The sequence below is a fragment of the Amblyomma maculatum genome, chromosome 10, assembly GCF_055883805.1.
Source record: "Amblyomma maculatum isolate TAMU_Amacu chromosome 10, ASM5588380v1, whole genome shotgun sequence".
Classification (NCBI taxonomy): Eukaryota; Metazoa; Arthropoda; class Arachnida; order Ixodida; family Ixodidae; genus Amblyomma; species Amblyomma maculatum.
The window spans coordinates 35,676,658-35,696,691 of record NC_139353.1 but is presented as its reverse complement, the minus strand read 5'-3'; the positions used below and the strand labels follow the sequence as shown (position 1 = coordinate 35,696,691).

The 20,034-nt window shown below is 43.8% G+C and overlaps 1 protein-coding gene across 2 annotated transcripts in view; it reads left to right on the top strand.

Moving 5' to 3' along the window:
* Positions 1-83: 83 nt before the first annotated feature.
* The window catches only part of LOC146176146 (tectonin beta-propeller repeat-containing protein 2), a 36,854-nt gene continuing 16,903 nt past the window's right edge, over positions 84-20,034 (top strand). For both annotated transcript variants that reach the window (XM_084582477.1, XM_084582476.1), the window contains exons 1-13: positions 84-295; positions 818-1,165; positions 4,280-4,402; positions 5,379-5,510; positions 6,493-6,656; positions 7,501-7,690; positions 8,930-9,185; positions 10,283-10,729; positions 12,018-12,646; positions 16,199-16,494; positions 17,364-17,576; positions 18,274-18,415; positions 19,408-19,609. In XM_084582477.1, coding sequence (XP_084438603.1) covers positions 863-1,165; positions 4,280-4,402; positions 5,379-5,510; positions 6,493-6,656; positions 7,501-7,690; positions 8,930-9,185; positions 10,283-10,729; positions 12,018-12,646; positions 16,199-16,494; positions 17,364-17,576; positions 18,274-18,415; positions 19,408-19,609 — 3,097 coding nt within the window. In that variant the 5' untranslated portion in view covers positions 84-295; positions 818-862. The remainder of the gene's footprint in view (positions 296-817; positions 1,166-4,279; positions 4,403-5,378; positions 5,511-6,492; positions 6,657-7,500; positions 7,691-8,929; positions 9,186-10,282; positions 10,730-12,017; positions 12,647-16,198; positions 16,495-17,363; positions 17,577-18,273; positions 18,416-19,407; positions 19,610-20,034) is intronic.

Here is a 20,034-nt window from a genome sequence, read left to right as displayed (position 1 = left end):
AAAAGTAACTGCCACTGCTGCTGTCGCCATCTGTATTTGTGTCAGAAAAACACGCACACGCCTCCTCTCCTTGACGTTGCTTCTGCTGCTGGCAAATAGAGTTAGTTTTGACGGTGCTCATGAGCAGCAGTCGAAAAATGAAGGTTTTAGTTCCTTCTTGACGTGTCTACCGCTACAATCCGGTGTGTCAGCTCAGTGCATCAACATCCGTCCAAGTGTGCCTTCGTTTTCATGCCAGAACGATAGCACTTGCCTGTAGATCGGCGGCAAGCGCCGGCGGTCTTGACAAAACCACGTAAGTGGCGAAAGCCTTGCAGTCGTGCCTCTGCCCAGCTTCTAAACGTGATTCATGCAATGTTCCGTAAATATTCGCCGCTTATTTCCATAATCAACTGGTATAAGAGTTCAGTTACTGAAATTTTAGCGCTTGGAGCACCCCATAGTACTGATACATCGTTATTGTCAGAGAACCCTTCTTTTGTAATACATCCGGATATGTGCATACCTGGAAGGTTATATGCGTGCTGTGACGCTTATGTCAGGTGTGATAAAAAGACAGCTATTGACTACAATAACAGGGTAGTTCGAGTAACCGATCTTCTTGTGAAGTGCTTGAAGCTTACGCCACTCCCATAAGAGCGTACCTCCGTTGCTGCGCTAACCACGGATAATAATCGTGCCAGCTCAACCTGAATGCATGTTTAGAACTGACGGAAGAACTGGGTCATTATCTCTTCTTCTTATCGTAAGGTCGATCAACTCTCGTGCATTGTTGACCTGTCGAGCGTATCAATGTTGATATCTCTTCCGCTTCCAGATGACTTCTGCGAGCCGTCCTACAATAACATGCTAACGTGCTCCAATGGAATTTGCATCTCCGGACGTGCAGACCGGCGCAGCATCAGCTGGGGACGCCAGTGCTCTAAATGGCGTGTCCAAGGTGCCAGAAAGTGAAAGGCCATTTCCGGTGTTCCTGAAGGAGTTTGCGCCGCTGACTCACCTTCTGAGCCAGATACCCCAGCATGCACAGAGGGGCCTTAGCAAAGTAGATGTCAAGTTGACATGCCTGGACGTCATAGCCGAGTACATTGCCATTGGGTCCAGTGTTGGTGTTGTCTTCCTGTACGACCGAACCAAGAACACAGTAACAAGGCTGAAATGTTCCGTGAGTATAGTACAGTTCATAACTTTAATTAATGTCTAATTAGTGGCGTATCTTTGTGTGCCAAGGCAAATTGGGGCCATAAGGTGCCCATCGTCGAGGTCTCCAGGTTCATCACGACCACTTGCGCATTCTGCAGAAATTTCGGTACAAGAGTGTTTTGCATCTCGCTTCCGTCGCAATGCACTGACTGCAGCTAGTTTTCAAGCGTTGAAGTGCCGGCTAGTTGGTAATACATTTTTGGAATAACAGCGCGAAGGACGAGGACGAAGATCAGAAGGACACAAATACAGCGCTGTGTTTGTGTCCTGATCTTCGTCCTCGTCCTTTGCGCTGTTATTCCAAAAAAGCAGCTAGTTTTGTTTGGTTGTCATACGTGTCATTGTTAACAAGCAGTTGGCACATACTGGTGCAAGGCAGCCTTATAACATCACTTTTTTACTTGCATGGGATTGATCAGATTGCCTAGGGGAATTTAATGAAATGTTTGAATTTATCATTCCTAAATTCATAATTTTTTGGTACACCTGGCCACAGCTCAAAATTATCTTTTCTTGCAAAGCATATTGCTATTGAAAAGACCATAAGCCATAATCTTACTGTAACAAATTATTGCCTACTTTATGCGTCTATATGAAATTGGCAGGCAGGATTTTGTAGCGAGAGCTACATTGGCCACAGTCTCGCCGTGCCTGTCCGGTGCCTGTCCGTGCCTGTCCGAAGAGCAAAGAAAGAAGTCGTGGGAGACAGCAGCTGGCAGCTGAAATGGCCGAGCACTAACTGGACGAAGGGTTTCCTGACATTCCATTTGGCAGGAGCTGCCAACTCGGGTCTCTCCTTTCATATGGGAGGGTGATATTACAATCAGCCTGCCAAAATCCTTGCATTCTTGTTATCCCTAGGCCACGCAGGCACATTCATATGGCTGGTTTAAAGCAGGGCTTTATATGTTGGCTGGTAGCTTACACTATCGCGTCATTGCAAGGGTGGGAGTGAAAACGGAGAGAAAGAGGTGCTGTAGTGGAGGGCTTCGGACCACCGTGCAATAGAGGCTTTTGTCTCATCGCACTTTAGTGGTCAAAAGTTGCCCCCTATGGCATAAATAAAGCTGAAACCATTGAGTCAACTACTGTGTGCAAAAGCCATGTCTTTACTTTCAAGCCGAACCTAAGGGTAACCATGCAGATAGCTCTCGCGTAACTCCAGGTTTAACCACAAGCTAACCCACAGCAAATTTTTTTAGTACCTCTAGGTTATCGTATGAGAGCTAGTATACCGTGTGATAAAATAAAATGAGGCAGTGATTTGTAATTAGTTTGCCAAAGGAGTCCTAACACACTCTCCTAAGTTATTGCTTTCTAGTATTAGAATATGAGGTTTATGTAGCAAAAGACAAATGCATTTGCACTGTACACCATTTGTTATAGTTAGCAATCTGTGTGCATGTCCCTTATCTGGATAGGTACTGTTTAAAATGAAATGGAGAGATGTCATTTGTGTGATGATTAGATATTGGCTGCTTGCAGTGGCTTGAATCGGGATAAGGGGTCCTGACACCCCCTACCCCAGGGTGGACAGGGCACAGCATGTGAGCGTCCCCCTCCCTTCACCCCACCACTGAGAGTCATTCTGGAAATAATTGGTCGGCATTGAATGATACCAGCAGTGCATGATGCCACGGGAGCTAGGAGTCCTCTTCCCTTCCACTGAATGGCTCAGCAGGATCAGATGTTCCAAAAACAGTGCTGTCATGATTAGTACAATCTGCCCACAATCAAAGGATGTGCTATAACTATGTTTCATTGCACATAATTTAACGTCAAGCCTCTGCTTTTCTGGCATGAAATCTGTGGTTGAGTCCAAGATGTTAAAGGGTAGTACTGCGTGAATGAAGGTTGGCATGACATATAAACCTTGAAGCTTTCTTTGAGGTCTTTTTTCATGTTCAGACCTAGTGAGCGTTTTAACAGTGTGCGAGACAGGTGCCGACATGCGCAACTCTTTCCCTGGCGGCATACATAAAACTACTTCATGTCAACTGGTCATCTTCACTTTAAAAAATGGAATTCGTATGACACATCGAGCAGTGCCCCTGCTCTCACTTTCAGTTTCACAGAATTGTTGGCCTGATTAAGGAATTCCGACTATCTCTTCAACCATCTCCTGCATATGCCTCTTATGAGCCAGAAATGAAGGAACATTGAGGCTGTAAATTTAAAGTGAGAAAGTGATGCTGTTTGAATGCTGTAGAAACAGTGCTACTGCCGAACTGGAATGTTTAACCAGAACAGTGCAAGCTTCAGATTTGAGCAGAGATACAAAACAAATTTGTACTTGGTGCAGGAGATCTGTATGGCCTGATATCTAGGTTGGACTTGGCCCTACTCGCCGCCACTTTGGTCTAGACCCAACCGCAGCCCATTATTAATTTTTAATGACTTGCCCGGTTTGGCGCTCATTTGGTTGGGTGCTTACAGGCTCTTTCGTTTTCCTTGATAAAATTTCACTCATGAAAAAAAAAAGAACGGCCACAGCAAGCGGTAAACAAACATCCCTGTAGAAGCTGAAATAGTTGTCCAAGCAAGAAGTTTAACCGTGGTTTTGTACCAAAGTCAAAAGCTGAGTCGAATAAGCTGCTTGAATTTCACGACCCAACTGTCGTGAGGCAGCGTCCCGCAGCCTTCTAAGAGGCAAACTACAATGGCTTGAGATTAAAGTTTGAACCAGAGCCTCAAATATTTCCATCCCCTGCAATAACACTGGATTTATACGCATGTACAAATAAGATAAGTTTTAGGGTGACTGCTCTGAAGCAGTTTTCTGTGAATTGTAAATGTCATGTATTACGCAGTTATGCCCAGAGGAGTCATTGATAAGCTTTTGTCTAGTGTGAAATGCACTGAGCACGTCTGTCTCCTTGCTTAGTGCCAGTTCACACTAAGCTACTCATAACAACATATGTCATCTCTCTGTCACATCATATCTTTGTGATGAGCTACACACAGTGGAATTTTTTTTCTCCTCTTTTTAAATTTTTTAAATTATGCTTTCTTCTACTTAAAGAGAAATAAACAGCACTTAAGATGTTCTTGTGTGCCATAAATTATCTCCCACCAGGACATACTGGACACCATCACCTGTGTGTCCCTGATTACATCGGTGGACTTCATGCTGGCAGTGGGCTGCCAGAGCGGCCTCTGTGTGGCTTACCAAATCCCCATGGCCGGAACGCAGTCAAAGGTCGGCTTCATTTTATTTGTGTGTGGTACACCAGCACTGCTCGGTTGTGTCTGATTAAATGCAGCTTTGGCTTACTTGCACTTTGGAAATCGCACTCCAAATTAGCTGTATGCAACTAAAATATGCTAGACCAATGGTGAACTGAAGAAAGGCACAAGGTGGTGATGTGTGCATCGTTTAATGTTGGAAATGTAATAGTGCCACTCCCGAGATAAATCTACTGCTCGTGTAAATACTACTACTACTACTCGTGTAAAAAATATTGCAGGCATCTTGTGCATTCTATAGAGAGGCCACATAAACATATAAAACTTGTTTGGTTAATATCAAACAACAGCTAGAGTGGATGTTTCTAGATCTGCATCATCATTATCATCACTGTGTTGTTTCGTTGTCGTCTCAGCAGCACAGTGAGGTCATAGAGCACAGTAGCCATGGCGAGTAAGTGTGCCATGTGTGTCCGCGCTTTGACGGACGGAATATATTCACGGAATATATTCCGTGAATATTCTTGAATATAATTACGGAATATATTCAAGAACCGTTGATGAATTCTCACTGATGTGAAAGTGACAACGATGAAGCAGTTCATTCAGCTAAATGGCTTATCGAGTGAAGACAGCGAGGAAGAGCCCCTCCTGCCTAAGCATGTGAGGTAGAGATGAACGAACGTTGAAAAGGTCAGCGACATTGGAACAGCCTTGTGTCTCGAAATCTCTATATTTCCACGATATGCGTTCATTTGCTTGCAACTGTAAAAAAAAAAAAAAAAAAAAAAAATTGGTTGGTCAACGGGCAGGAGGAAGAAACGATCGCGCCGTCTTGGCCCCTTCCATTTTGACCACTCAAGTCGGGAAAGTACAGTTGCCAGTTTATGAATAGGATTACAAATGGTCTGCCCGGGTTACTCTTCAGGGTGTATTTGCAAATTGATAAATAAAAACGTGCCATTCCAGACTGTCACGTTCTGTTTCAGATGGAAAAGTATATTATTCAAGATATGCACAGCGCACCTGTCACTTGTGTTTGTTGGAGTCCAAATGCCATGAAGTTCTACAGCGGCGATGCAGGGGGCTCTGTTGTGTGTATGGAAATAGACTACGAGCAGGTACAGTTACGTTTGGACTATGATTCTGACGGTTTTTGTTTTACAGAACTTTGCAGAAAGCATTAATTCTGGAGCTCTTGGCTGTAAACGTTGGTGTGTTGATGTTACATACCGAGGAAGCCAATAAGGTTACTGAAATTCTGTGAATAAAGCTCATGCATTCTACATGCTGCATGAATGCACGACTTTGACATGATTGTTAATAAACATGGTTTTCTCTTTGTAATTGCTGGAATAGGGTTAAGATAGCATGGAAGCATTAGTAGAGAAAACGTTTTGAATCTTGAAGCTTGATGTTGCATGTTAATGTTAGAATGTGATATAACAAGTCAGTCTTAGTGTATCAGAATCAACCTGTCAGTACCCTTGCATTCACATTACCTCTAGGCCATGTGGGCAAGCCCATACGGCTTGGTTAGAGCGTGGCGTAATATGTGGCCTGGGGGCCTATGCTATTGCATCAGACCCTTTAAAGGCAGACCTTAAGTATCACCCATAATTTTTAAACACGCAAGCAAGGCCCCACTCTGAACACAATACGGCGTTATTGGCTTTGTGAGTGAAAAATTATGAGCATGCATCAGACCAGTGGTAGATGGGAGATGAGATGGCCCCGTTTTGATTGGCTGGCAAGTTGTACAGCATCACGGAATCGCGCAGCTTGTTCTCCCATGAGATAGGAGGACGAGATAAGATTCGAACCGGGTCCCTTGGATCCTGAGGCAGGCATGCTACCCCTAGGCCATATCCTTATGTCTTGGGTAAAGCAGGGCTTCATATCTGTGTTGGGTGGTCTTTCACATAATTTAGTAGATTATGACTGTATCCTAATGAGTATGCGTGACGTAATTGAGGCACAGATGATTAAGGGACTAGCAATGCGCATATACGCAAACTAGAATCCACATGGGGAGGCACGGATAGGAGTCTTTAATGCTATCGAATGTTCCGTCTTCTTTTCTTTTTTTTACCCCCTCGTCAGCATTTATGCAAGAGCAAGGAATTGCATCGAGAAGAATACCCTGTGATCCAGCTGGACTACGTGCCTCAGACCCTCTTGATTTCCACCACCAAGAGGACGGTCATTTGCCACTTCACAAAGGACAACACCAAGGTCGTCCAGCTTGGAAACCACGAGAGAAAGTCGTAAGAGATGGACTTCGCACAATTTGCAATCAATATTCATTTGTGCCGTTAGTGTATAATTATATTTGTCATAAAATTTGTAGTACTGTGGTGGCAAAGAAGGAGCACAGAAACACTGGATTTTGTGTGGTCGATGTTTTCCTTGTTGTTTCTGCGCTTCTTTGTCGTCCTCATGTTGTCATGCTGCTGTAATTTTACGCCGTTTAACTACCGTATAGTTCCTTTCAAAGGAGTATTTATACTCCTTTCAAAGTGTTGCACTCTTTGACATGCTTTCTATATTTGTGCGTCATGCCCCCTCCCTCCTTCTCCATGTATTCCCCTTTTAAATTTTGGTGATAGCAGGTAAACAAAGATCTAAGAGTGACCTTCTGTTGTTGTGCTTATTAAATTAGGTCATCCTTTCCATATTTATTGTTTTTTGTGAAAGCACCTGGAATCGGTACAGGCATCAAAATTTGGCGGATTTAAGCAAGTTGGGGCTGAGCACATGCTAGGTAATCAGTAAATCGGTGCTGCATTAAAACCTTTTAGTTGAGATGTTCAGTCCTTGATCATACTAGCTGTGATCTTTTGGGAATAATGAATTGAGCTACTGTCTTTTCGTTGGCCTTTGGAGTTTGTCAAAGTGAATTGAACTGCTGCTCACTGCTACAGCATCTCTTGTGGACTGTGTTAGTTCTGAAGCAGCGAACATCGTCAGATTTTTATAAATTGGTGCCATGGTCCTAATTCCTTGGTTCTTGTGGTGTGAATCAGCTGAAAAAAATTTGACGATAAAAAATAAGAGGAAGATGGAGAGTGGGGGGGTATTCGAGTACTGGCGTCGTCAATCTTCTCGCAGGGCTAGCAATTTCGGGGCATGCTTTGTGCCACCTGTGTCATATGGTGAACGCCAAGTGACGGTCTGGGCATGCCGGCCTGGAATGCGGCTCTGGAAGGGCACAGTGGATGGTGTTGTCATGGAGACGCTGCTGCTCAGGGATTCCCTGAAACAGGAGTACTTCCGACCTCAGATGCTCAGCCTACCAAAGGTCAGACACCTTCCGTTTTTCGTGGCCATTGGCAACAGTTCTTGAAGTTACCTGCAGCTTATTAATTCGTCCGTGATTCCTAAACTGCATTTAAGAATATTCTCTTTTCAAAATTATTTTTTAGCATTGTTCGGACTATAAGGTTGTTGAACAAATATTTATTTTAGCCATTAAAACAGTGGCAAAATTGTTCGAATTTTTTTTTTTTTTTTTTTTTTGCCCAAGATGGGACTGAAATGGTTTGGCGCTATGTATCTTGGTCCAATGTAGTCAAACCTAATCGAATTAAATTGGTCCTTGTTTTGAACATGTCAAATAGCATGTGCAAAACAGGGACCAATTTCATGTAGCTTTAAATTTTGTTCCTTGAATTTGTTGTGGTGTGTAGGATTCCTGCTGATGTGTAAAACATTCTTGAGGAGTATCAAGATAGCAACTTTTAAAATTTATTAGTCAGTGTTCAGATACGTAGCATGATGACCTTTAAGGTTAGCACTGGTAACCACAGTTTTCGCTGTTGTTTGCAGCAGAGCTCTTTAATAATTACCAGTTTCAAAACTTTCCACAGAGCTTATGTATAAAAAAAAAAACTGCAGTTCTGATTGATCAGAATTTGTGTGTTTACAGATAGTGGAAGCGCCCATGGTCATTAAACTGTGTCTGTTGCAAACTTTCAAATTTGGTTTTAATGTTCCAAATCGACTCAGGCTATGAGAGACGCCACAGTGGAGGTCTCTGGAGATTTCGACCACCTGTAGTTCCTTAATGTGCACTGATAACGCACAGCACACGGGTGCCTTGGTTTTCGCCTCAATCGAAAATCTGTCGCCGCAGCCAAGATTCAATACTAATCCTTGAGCACAGTAGTCGAGCGCCGTAACCACTGCACCACCACGGCGGGTCCTTTCAAATTGTTAATAAATGCAGATAAATGCTCAACCATCTGCCAAATAAAGCCGGTTGAAGAGGTGCAGTAGCAAAAATAATTAGATGTAGCAGCCGTAGGGATAATCAAGAGGAGAAACAAAGAGATTTTCAGAATGCATTGACAGCAACAGCAGGTTGCTTTTATTGGCAACATCTAGATGGCACCACACTTCACGAGCACTTTAAAAGGGCATACTGAAACTAGTTGCTTTTTGAAGCGGAATTTCCCAACTGGTGTGATCAAAAAGCTTTTGTTTCCACACACCTTAGGCAGCTATCTGCTCATGGTTCTTCCGTTTTGCTTCTGTTCAGGAGTCCTGTTTGGAAAAGTTGCCAGACTCCCAGTTTGGACTGCTCCGGCCGTATCGGAAGCGGCTGCTACTCACGTGGAGCTCGGAGACTTTCTTCGTGGTGGACCCCGCTGTGCGTTCCTTGGTGGTTGTGTGCCCCGGTTTTGTCAACATCACCGATGTGGCAGCTTGTGGGGAAGAAGTCTTTGTGCTACAAGCCAAGCGCCACATTGTCAGGCTTGCGGGCCACCCCGAAGACATATGGGACCAACCGGAAGGTGTGAAGCCTTTGTGCTGGAGGCTCTTTTCCTTTTGTATGCTCTCTGAAGGGATACTGAGGACAAATTGAAGTTCGTCTATATTGATTCATTAATCTGTAATATGATGGAGCAGCTGTTTTCACTGCGAAAAGAGCTTATGTGTGCTATATAAGGCCATACATAATGCATGTACCACTGCCAGTGGAGACTTTTAGCACCAAATTGTGGCAGAGCTGATATGCCTTTTCGTTTCTTATTTTGCACACATCTGAGGCTATGTCAAAGCAATATCTGCTTGGCTGCTAGCAATCAGAGTCCATTGTCATGAGTTTGAATTGAACGGCCAGGGAAAAAAAGTCTACTTTCAGATGTGGTTTTATTTGTAATAAATAATGAATGTGGCTTAATAATAAACAAGCGGCAGTATTTAATTTTTTTATTGGAGAGGACAAAGAACATGAGGGACGTAGACAGGGCACTGACCAAAACCCCTTCTGTGTCCATCCTCTTCTTCATCCTCGTCTTTGTGCTGGTAAAATGATTCTTAACCATTCCACCCAAACTTCTACTTTACTTAATTTCTTGTACTTTTTTAGCCTATAGAATATCTGTTTTGAGTGAAAGTACTGGTCGCTTTGTGATCTGATATGGGTGTCTTCAATTTCCTTAGTATATGTGGGTAGCGGTGAAAGCTCCTTGATTGAGGTCAAAACCTTAATTTGGAATGTTGCAGCTTGGCACTTGGCATCATGCAGGATCAGGCATGATCGTGCCTCAAGCAGCCATGTACACTAAGACCTTTGTTGATGTCTGGGGCCTCTAGGTTGAGGTGGTTATGGGTGCATATGTTAGTGCACCTACAGTTAGTCACCAAACATGTCACGGGATCAAAATTTGGCAAATTATGTGTGCTCGATATTGAGCACGTGAACCTGGAGCAAATCGGCAAGGTTCCACCGAAGTGGTGCTGGACTTTCATCGAGTTCTAGCGATCAACTCATGTCAATATCAAAAGTGCCATGCGGCTGTGGTATAGGATCATGTACATCTGGAAAGCATTTTTTCTGGAGGTTTCTAGCTTGTTCATCTCACGCAAGCACAACTTTGCATTTCAGATAACGAGACTCTGCTTCCTGACATGGCAGCTATTAAGAACAGCCTTGTCACACCGTTGAAGGAGATCACGGCGCTCATCAGGGACACCAAGTTGCCCGATCCACAGGTGCTGCAGACCTTCAAGAACAAAAATGGCAGTGCGGTACTTGACTGGTTTCGTCAGAGGGCGCCCTCTTCAAGGCCGCCAGGAAGCAACAGTGCTGGCAGCTCTCCTGGTGGCATTCGTCGAGAAGCTCTGGCCAGCGGTAGCAGCGGTGACGGTCGGGGCACGGAAACATCGTCAGACGACCGAGAGCCATTGCCAGTTGGATCAAGGATCGCCTTGTCAAGCGAGGACATGTCGATGCAGCGATCAAGGAGCTTCCAGTCGATGCAGTTTCTGGACGAAACTGAGGTCGAAGAGAACATCGTGTTTAATGTCAGGAAACTCAAGACCAGGAAGCATGGTGGGTGAGGCATGGAACCTGGAAAGTGTGCCACGTGACTGTGCCGCCATCTTGAGAATGCATGCTGGATGAATTGGGTCTTGCAGCTCGAGAGACTATGCATGCCGCATGCCGCAAGCATTGTTAACCTTTGGAAGTGCGGGTCATCGTATGTTTTGCATGCATCATACGCTAAGCCGCTTGGTAGTGTTAAAAGCGTACCCATTTGGCAAGAAAGACTTTATAATAAAGTTAGCAATTGCGGCATAGGTTTTTAAGATTGCTTACCCTTCCTTGAATGTTGTAAATGGTTTGGTTTGGTTTGTTTTGGGTGCGGTTTTACGTCCCAAAGCGGCTCAGGCTATGAGAGACGCCGTAGTGGAGGACTCCGGAAATTTCGACCACCTGGGGTTCTTTAATGTGCACTGACATCACACAGCATACGGGTGCCTTGCTTTTTGCCCCCATCGAAAAGTGGCTGCCGAGGCCGGGATTCGATCCCGCATCCTTGGGTACAGTAGTCGAGTGCCGTAACCACTGCGCCACCCCGGCAGGGTGAATGTTGTAAATGTTAGCATTATGACAGCCAGAATAATATAGAAATGTCTGTACTTTACATGCATCAACGGAGTGGATCTCTGAATCTTTGTGGGACATTAAAAAGTAAAAAAAGTATATGTTGCATAAAAATCCACTTTGCCGTAGTGACGGACTAAAATTTTCTCATTTTTATCATTAACGGATAATTTGAGCTAAGTGAGCTAGGTCATTGGGCCATAATTTTTTTATTTCTACTCAAATAGCAATGGAGTTAATATTAAGCTTTGCAGACAGACTGGAAATCTTGCTGAAGGTCGGGAGCAAGAATCAAATCCGCTTGCTGATTTGTTCATGTCTACTGCCAAGTATTGCCACTTCTGGCTGGTGGCAGGCAAGGATGAAAATAGACCTGACCATGTTATAGAGGGAGCAAGCAGTTGATATACTGTGCAAATTCAGACTCTCTGATCATTTGCAGTTTTTCTTTTTCTCTCACTAGAGACCTTTCTTTTTTGTTTAAATTTTGGCAAGTTTATTTATTGGGAGAGCCGTTAGTGCCACGCTTTTGTGGTTTTAAGGTTGAAGGGCCTTTGTATACTCTCCTAAAGCACAAATTGCTGCTCATTGTATGTATGTTCTAATTAGGACTTCGCTTTTTTATCTGTTAGTAGAATTGGGTGAGTTGTTCACACGAGTAGATAGATAGTACACTAGTTGAAATTTGGAAACATTGAGCTGGAAGCGTTTTTCTTTTCTTTTTTTTGCGCAGGGTCATTTTCAGCTGGTGTGTCACCAAATACAGCATCGCTCGCTGCACCAGCATCGATGGATAGACGTCCGTCTCCTGTTCCCACGTATGACGAGGTCTTCGCCTCCCCAAGCAGCGCTTCCTCGGTAGGTCAAGCTGTGTTGAACACCGAAGCAAAGAAGTCTGAATGCCCACCACCATACAGCGCGTCCGAAAACGAATTGGTGTCTCACATTCTCAGTCGTTACGGTCAGCTGAAGCAGCGTCAGCTTCGCGGTGAAGAAGAATCCAACACAAGCCAGTCACAAGACATTCCTACTGGAAATGATGCATCACCGGCTGCCAATGCCGACAATCTGTCTCAATCACCAGCGTCACCTCCAAGCGTGGTTACAGAGCCTGCTGCTGAAGCGAGCGTTCCAGCTGACCCTGAGGACTGTGTCGAAGCCAGTGCAGAAATCGGCGTCAGCAGCAATCCAGACCAAGAAGACAGTCCAGACTCAGAGCCAGATCTTTCTATGGAGGACATTTATAGCAAAAAGAAGGACGCAAGCGACTCATATGAGTCTGAGGAATCATCTGTGCCACATGTTGTGTTTCACGGCATTGTAGAGCCACGCTTTCCTCGCTACGACTTCCACTGGGCACAGGTAAGATTTGTGGTGTGGTTGCAGGTGTCATGCTTACATGTTATGCTTTAAGCTTGCTTACATGTTATGGAAGGTGGCAGGACTTTCCCTGTATAGTATGTGCAAAGTCATATTCCTGGCGAATCTTTAGTCGTCGTGCTGCATCTTTTAGTTTCTTTGTGACGATTCACTCATGCTTGCATTTTCGTCTGCCCTGTTGTCATTGCAAAGCATCAGTCTGTCTGGAGAAACCAAGCTCTTGATTCACTGCAAAAGGCAAGATATGGTTGAAAGAAACCCCAGAAATCACTGAATTTTTTTGTGGCTTTTAAGTGCACATGTCTGAAATTTTTCAATTTTTAGTTCTTTTTTTTTTCTAGAGCTGTGGAAATATCAAATTTTCAGTTGCTTATCGAATTAAATTTTTTCAGATAGCTTTGAATAATTTTGAGTAGTATCAGTACAGCTTGCTTAAACTGAAACAAATGCTTTTCTGTGAAGCTCGGCTGTGGAAAAGGAATGGAGGTATGACAAGTTTAGTTTTCAACTATCATTAGCAAATACCTGCGTCGTCCCTGTACTCTGCGGCCAGTGGAAAACATCATTTTGCAGATCAATACCTTGCTTGCAATCCTTTGGATAACCGTTTCATTCAGTGAAAAATCTTAAATATCACAGTTTGACGTAATTCTCACATTACAAAGGATCCTACTGAACTTTGCCATGAAGCACTGTTAGTTGTCCAGACTCCATATGCCTACCAGAGAAGCGATATTGGTTATCGGAAGGTCAACGTAGAGGGCACTGCTGGTAAAAGGCAAGACAGCTTCTAAAACAGACCCTGGAGCAGCAACCTGAGCTTCATGCAATGCGAGTGGGACAAGAACTTTTGAAACAAAAGCTTGACTACACCATGTAGAGCAGTGCTTCGCATGCTAATTGGACCTTCAGGTGACCTTGACAGATACAGCACATTTCCAATAAACCAATTTACAATTGAAGCGAAAGCTTCACTTTGCTGGGTATTGTTGTTGTTGGGACTGAAGGAAGAAGGAAAATAAAATGCGCGGGCCTGCTACTGCCTGAAGCTGAGCCACCTCCGCTGCCTCATGGGGACAGAAGAGAAAATAGAGAAGAAAAAAGAAAAGGGGGAGAAAGACACCTAGTGGTCCCTACTATGGAAATGGTAGCGCGTGCAATGACACAGATAAAAATGTGGCAGGCTAGCCCCTGACACAAGGGCCAGGAGCAACCACCTAAGCTCCCTATGCTGGGTAGCGTTGGCCTCCACATGGTACTAAATTTGACCAAGTGACCTTGACCTAATTGTGTGTGGGTGTCCACGATTCCGTGATGTTCGCCCAAAAGTGTACTGCACCTTCCTTTCCCCAAAACCTAACTTAAGAGGCAGCCCTCTGTATTGCACCTTCCTTTCCCCGAAACCTAACTTAAAACTTAAGAGGCAGCCCTCTGTTGTACGATGCCAGTGCACTTGGCCGAAATTATGGGACCTTTTTCACTCTTCAGGCTTTCACTTCCATGTTCCTCCCTTTCCTCACTGTGTGTCCGCGAGAAGTCTGACAGATACTGTGCCTTTTCTTTCTTATAAACCAATTTACAAGAAAAAGTATGAAAATATGATCTTGACCTAATTAGGTGTGGGAGTAAGGTGCCTTCCTTTCCCCAAAATGTAACTCAAGGATGGAGGTGAAAGGAAGAGGCAGGCATCCATGTGCTGTGAGATGATGTTAGTGCATGTTAAAGACCCTCAGGTGGTCAAATTACTGCGGAGCCCTCCACTACAGCATACCTTTCTCTCTTTCCACTTTCACTTCCACCTTCCTCCCTTCCATTGTGAACCAATTAATTAAAAGAAAAACTATGAAGAAACTATGGATTGAAAAGCTATCACTGCAACACTTGCAGCTTTCACTCTATCACTAGGTTCAAGCCATGCTAAACCCCCACAATTTATTAGGAAAACGTCTGTTTTATGAAGAAAAAGCAAGTTAAATCGTAGCAAGCGCATGATGGACGCATTTGGAAATCTAGTGACATTTTACTATAAGTTCGATGAACAGCAAATTCATTATTTCTTAATGTTTAGGTTGATTCGAATTGTTTGAATAGTAATGTCATGCGAATTCAATAGCAAATACTATTTGCAAACTGCTTGATGTTTAGAGTAGTCACGCTAACCCGCCTTTATTTTTTTTAGCTTCACTTGATGTTCCTTCTGCTTTTGGCAGTGGCTAGAAGTACATGAATGCTAGTAAGTGGTGAAACATAATGCACACGATCAGATGTAACAAAAGATTGTGCTGTAGAAAGGTAGTTTTTCAATCTAAATTTAAGAAGTTGAAATTAATTTAATTTTGTGATGTAATTTTTTTCTGAATTCCAAATGAAGTCTGCTTTCGGTCAGCTGCAGTGTGGTTGGGGTTAACCTTGTGTTCTTAACATCGCTCCCTCTTTCTGGATGTAAATCATTTCGTTCGAATACAGCATACTAGTAGTAGGTGAAAATAATGCAGAGAGGGTCAGAGATTATTGGCTTACGTATTACACATAAGGTTTCAGTGATGGGGAAAGAGAAATGTTTAAAATCAGGGATTTTTGACCTACAGAGAAGGCTCCAGTGACATCGTAATACTAGCGTTTGTGGGCATTGAAAAACAGATGACTCGTGTTACTAGCATGCTGATTAATGAACTTCTGATACAGTTAGGTTTCGTCAATTCGATCCCGTTAATTCGGAGATCCTGCTAAATTTTAGAGCAGCGTTCCTGATAGTGTACACAAAACAAAGCACTTGAAGAAACCAAGAAAAACGCTTGTTCTCATTTGGGTTTCATCCCAAATGCAGATTGCAGGTGCTCATCAGATAATATTACTGTTTTTTCAGGCCCATTCGATAATTTCAACTTTCGGTTAACACAAACATTTTGTCCAGTCCCTCGAAGAAAAGTTAATGACAGTTTGCTGTAGTTGACTTCTTAACTGTCATTTAGGCACCTGGTTGATTTTACCTGGCCATCAGGGATAGACCTCTCACTTTCTGTAATTTGAAGAAGCAGTTACGTTTGGTTTTGTGTCTGAACAAATTCCGGCCTTTTCTCATGCGTTTCAAATATTGCACCGAATGCTGTTAACGCCCACCTCTCCACGTCACTCTGTGGGCCACATGCTGAGATGTGAAGAGGTGAGATGTTTGAAATGCATAACCAAAGGTTAAAATTCGTTAAGGCACAGCACTGAAGGCAACCATTGGTTGAAGTTCTTAAAACTGGCTTGTACATTACTGACAACAAGCTGCAAATCTCTGTTTTCAAATGTGTGCCAAACTATATACAAATAGTAAAAAGTGTGCTTTTTAAATTTTTTTTAATCGGTTTACTAGTTGGTAACATGCATCACCCATTTTCTGATGTTTACAAAGACTGGTATTTCAGCATCACAGAAACCATGTTTGTATCCCCAAAAGCTTGCCACTAAAAAAATTTGTTTGCCTTTATTAAAACTTCTTGTGCAGTGTTTCATCATACGCATTCTTCGATACTTCGATGGTCACAGGTCAAAGGTCCCGGACCCATTGTTTCACTGGCCGCCTGCGATGGCTACCTCTGCTGTGTGGACAGTCGAGACAAGGTTTACTACTCGCGCCTCATGGGCCGCGAGTTTACGTGGCGAAGTGGGACGCGCCCTATGAACCGCGTGGCCCTGTCTCCTTCGGGCAGCGTTCTCTGGGCTGTGTACAAGGAGAAGCTGTACACCGCTCGTTCGCCCATGCACAACGAACCCCTTGCCATGGGCTGGGACGAGGTCGCCATGGGTGTGGTCAGCGTCAGCGTCACCGAGACCACAGCCTGGTGAGGTCACAAAGCAGTGTAACATGGTGTACAATTTTCTGACCCCATTGCGGTATAGCGGACATAGTGAGGTTTCAGTTTAAGATAGCAGTGTGTGAACTGGGCCATAGACTGATACAAAATTCTGCTTTGTGAGTTCTTTTCTTTGTAACAGTGCATGAGAACATTGTATATGTGAATGATGGGGTCAAATTGAAGCATGCCTGGTAGAAAATCCATAATTGTATTTTTTTCTACCATGTTGTTTCAGTTATGACTTTTACAGGCAAATGATAACGTGACTGAAATGTCACGAAACAAGAAATACGGTTGTAATGTAATGTTTACGACGTTGCAAATGAGTGCGAAATTACTTCAGTTCCACAAAAACTGCAACATTGTAGCTCTTTATGCAATCGCTATAATTCTAGTTTCTGCTGTAGCAGCATAAAAGTTTGCATGAATTATAACTGTAAAACGGAATATATTGTATGCGTCTCATGATCTCATACTAGGTGCTGGCGAATTCCATGTTGAGATCCATGTGTACCAATGTCATATGCCAGTTCTAAAGCAGAATCACGCTTGTTCTGTCTCGAACCCTTTAAGGAGGAAAAGAGGAATTATGAAAGCTAAGACTTTCTCGTGGTCTGCCAACAACAACAACAACAAAAAAAAACAAAAACAGAACAGATTTGATGCTACAGTTAGCAGAGGGCCAAGGGAGCTCTTTTCTTGCACAGTGAAAGGTTGCAACAAATGCTACCATATTGAGAACAGTTAGAGAAAACTCACAGATGGGAAACGCTGGTGTAGTTTTATAGGTAGTGAGGGACGTTAGTTGACTTTAATGACATTTGTTAGAAGTTGCTTTGCATGGCGCAATGCAGGTACGTGACGGGAACGGGGGACGTCTTCATGTGCCCCAACGTGTTGGCTCAGGGCAGGCCGGTGACCTTCTACGGAGTGAGCTGTCTGTTCAAAGTGCAGCAGGTCACGTGCTACGACAATGTCGTTTGGGTGCTCACCTCTCAGGACACGCTGCTCGCACGTGTCGGAATCTCGTCCAAGGTGCCCCAGGGAACTGGCTGGACGGACGTGCCGTAAGTCTCGGTTGCCGCTCTCAGTTCGCTCACTTAATGGTAGCTTATGTACACCTTACAAAGTCAGTTAGTTTTGTAATGGGGAGGTGGGAGCATAACAGGTATAATTAAGGGTGCACAAATATTGAAATTTTTGAATGCGAATCAAATATGAATGTGGAGAAAAAATGCCTTTGAATATCACATCAAGAAAATATCTCAGTGAAAATAATTGGCAAACATTTTACCTTTTTATTTCAAAAATTATGAGGTATTTGCAAACAAAACTAAACTGGAATTGCACAGAAGTTTGTATATCCTACTGAAGAATTCAGTATAAATTTTATACAGGATCCCGTATAGCAGATTGTTTTTGTACAGGAAGGACCTCATGAAACCAGGTGGAGCTGCAAGGCTATTTTGCTCATTTTTTTCATGCAGCAGGTATTTTGGCTCGCCAGCTTTTTTGATGCCATTTGTGATAAACTTCTGTAAGATAAATCAATTTCCATGGTCCCCTTTAAAATCATCTTAAAGGGAGTGCGCAGGAGACTGCTGATTTCTGGCAACATGATGAATGCTGCAATTATTTTGTGCCATTATCATTGTTTTTCTTTTTTTTTAGAAATGGGACACGAATCTGCAATGCGCGGTCTTTAGTATAAAAAGGCGCAGGAGGGAGATTGTGAAGGGAGTGTGCTTGTGGTCTCTCTCATAGCCTTCCCTCCAAAGGAAGCCCCGCCTGCATTTCTCTGGGCTACAACAGCACTGGCTGGCTCATTGATAACGAGGGGAATGTCTTCTTCAAGACGAACCTCAAACACAACGTCCCCTGTGGCTACAACAAGGAGTGGTGGCAGGTGGGAAATATTTCCAATTGATTTCTCCATTTTTTGCCGTGGCACTGTTCCAGCTAGCTGTTTCCTGACATATGTCATTGCATTTATGCAGTAAAGTCTCGTTTATTTGTCCTTGAAGGGGTCAGGGAATATGTTTGAATTATCTGAAAGCTGAATTATCGAGTGTTCGTATAAAAAAAGCCAAAATCCATTTGCATGGCAGTAATGATATATCCAATGAACACGTGGAATATTGCTGTCTGTAAATTTTTTGCCAGGAAATCTTAGCTACATCGACAATATGTTGTGGTTTCGTCAACCGCTTTGCTCTGCGCGTGCTGTCGATAATGTCTGAGAATTACTCCAAAATCGTAAGTACCTCTGTGGCCGTCTTCAGTCCCAAAAATCCATGTAATGCATCCCAAATCCCACAAAATGCATCCCAAAAACCCATGTAAATTATTTTCCGTAAGGAACTGGAGAAGGCTCCTGCTCTTATCGTTGTCGATGAGTCATTTAGAGAAGCCCTCTTCCCTTGTTGCAGTTAGTCCTACTTCCTGCAGAATCTGTGTCCTTGGTCAGTGCTGTTTTATTTGCCTCGTGTTCCATTTCAACCAGACAGGTTTCCTAAAGTAACCGTTTCTGCATCCATCAAAAATTTCAAGACTTTGCATTTTAAGAAAAGGTACTTATATTAAAAAAATAAAAACCAGTACTAGACATTGTCAGAGGAAGAGCGCTAGCAGACGACGGACAAGGATGAGGCGGACACACACATGCACTTTCTCTGACAATGATTAACCAACTTGCCCAGCGACATACCTTAACAGTACTAAACAAAATTATTATTTAGTTTTGAGCTCTGGTGAAAGCTGTATCTTATACTGTCCGATTTTGTGCCACAGTTTTTACTACGACTATTTGGCAGCCGTTTTGAAAGTGTTGCCCCCACCCGAATCGCATTACTTTGCATCTTTGCATGTCCCCCCCCCCCCAACCTCTCCCTCTTCCAGGTAGACCTGAACGAGTTCGTCTACCAGATGGCTCCGCCCCTGGCCAAGATGCAGAAGAACCTCAGCTCGGTGTTTTGTGCCGAGAAGATCTCTCACAGGGTTCTCGGCAAGGGCAAGTGGCACCTGGTGGCCGGGAAGCATGGTGTCTGGTTCTGCGAGAGCATGTCCTCCCATCTCTACTCCTGCCGGCGAGACATCACAGGTGTGCACCTATTATACTGTGGGCCTCGTCGTGACCAACTCGTTGCATCACATTTTGTCGCCAATGACGACTGCAGCCGCGGCCTGGTGGTGTGCGGGAGGCATGGGGTTTGATGCCCTGTAGTGCAGGGTATGCACTGGTCGTCCAATGGATGTACGGGTGCAAGGCTTGAGTGCGAAGCAAAAAGAACACTGCACACATATTGAAGCCAGAACCAAATTGATGTGCTGCAGCATCATGTACGCACAGTCCGGTGCACAGCCAGGTGTACTCTAAATTTCTTCTTCTTTGTCCACTCGCTCTTTAGGCTCAGGCCAGGGAGTAGGTACAAGCTTTCCTCTGGCATTGCTTGGCTTCTCTAGGGTTATGCGCTGGGAAAAATAGGTCTTTGACCTGCCCTGGTGCAGGCCAGAAGAATTTACTTT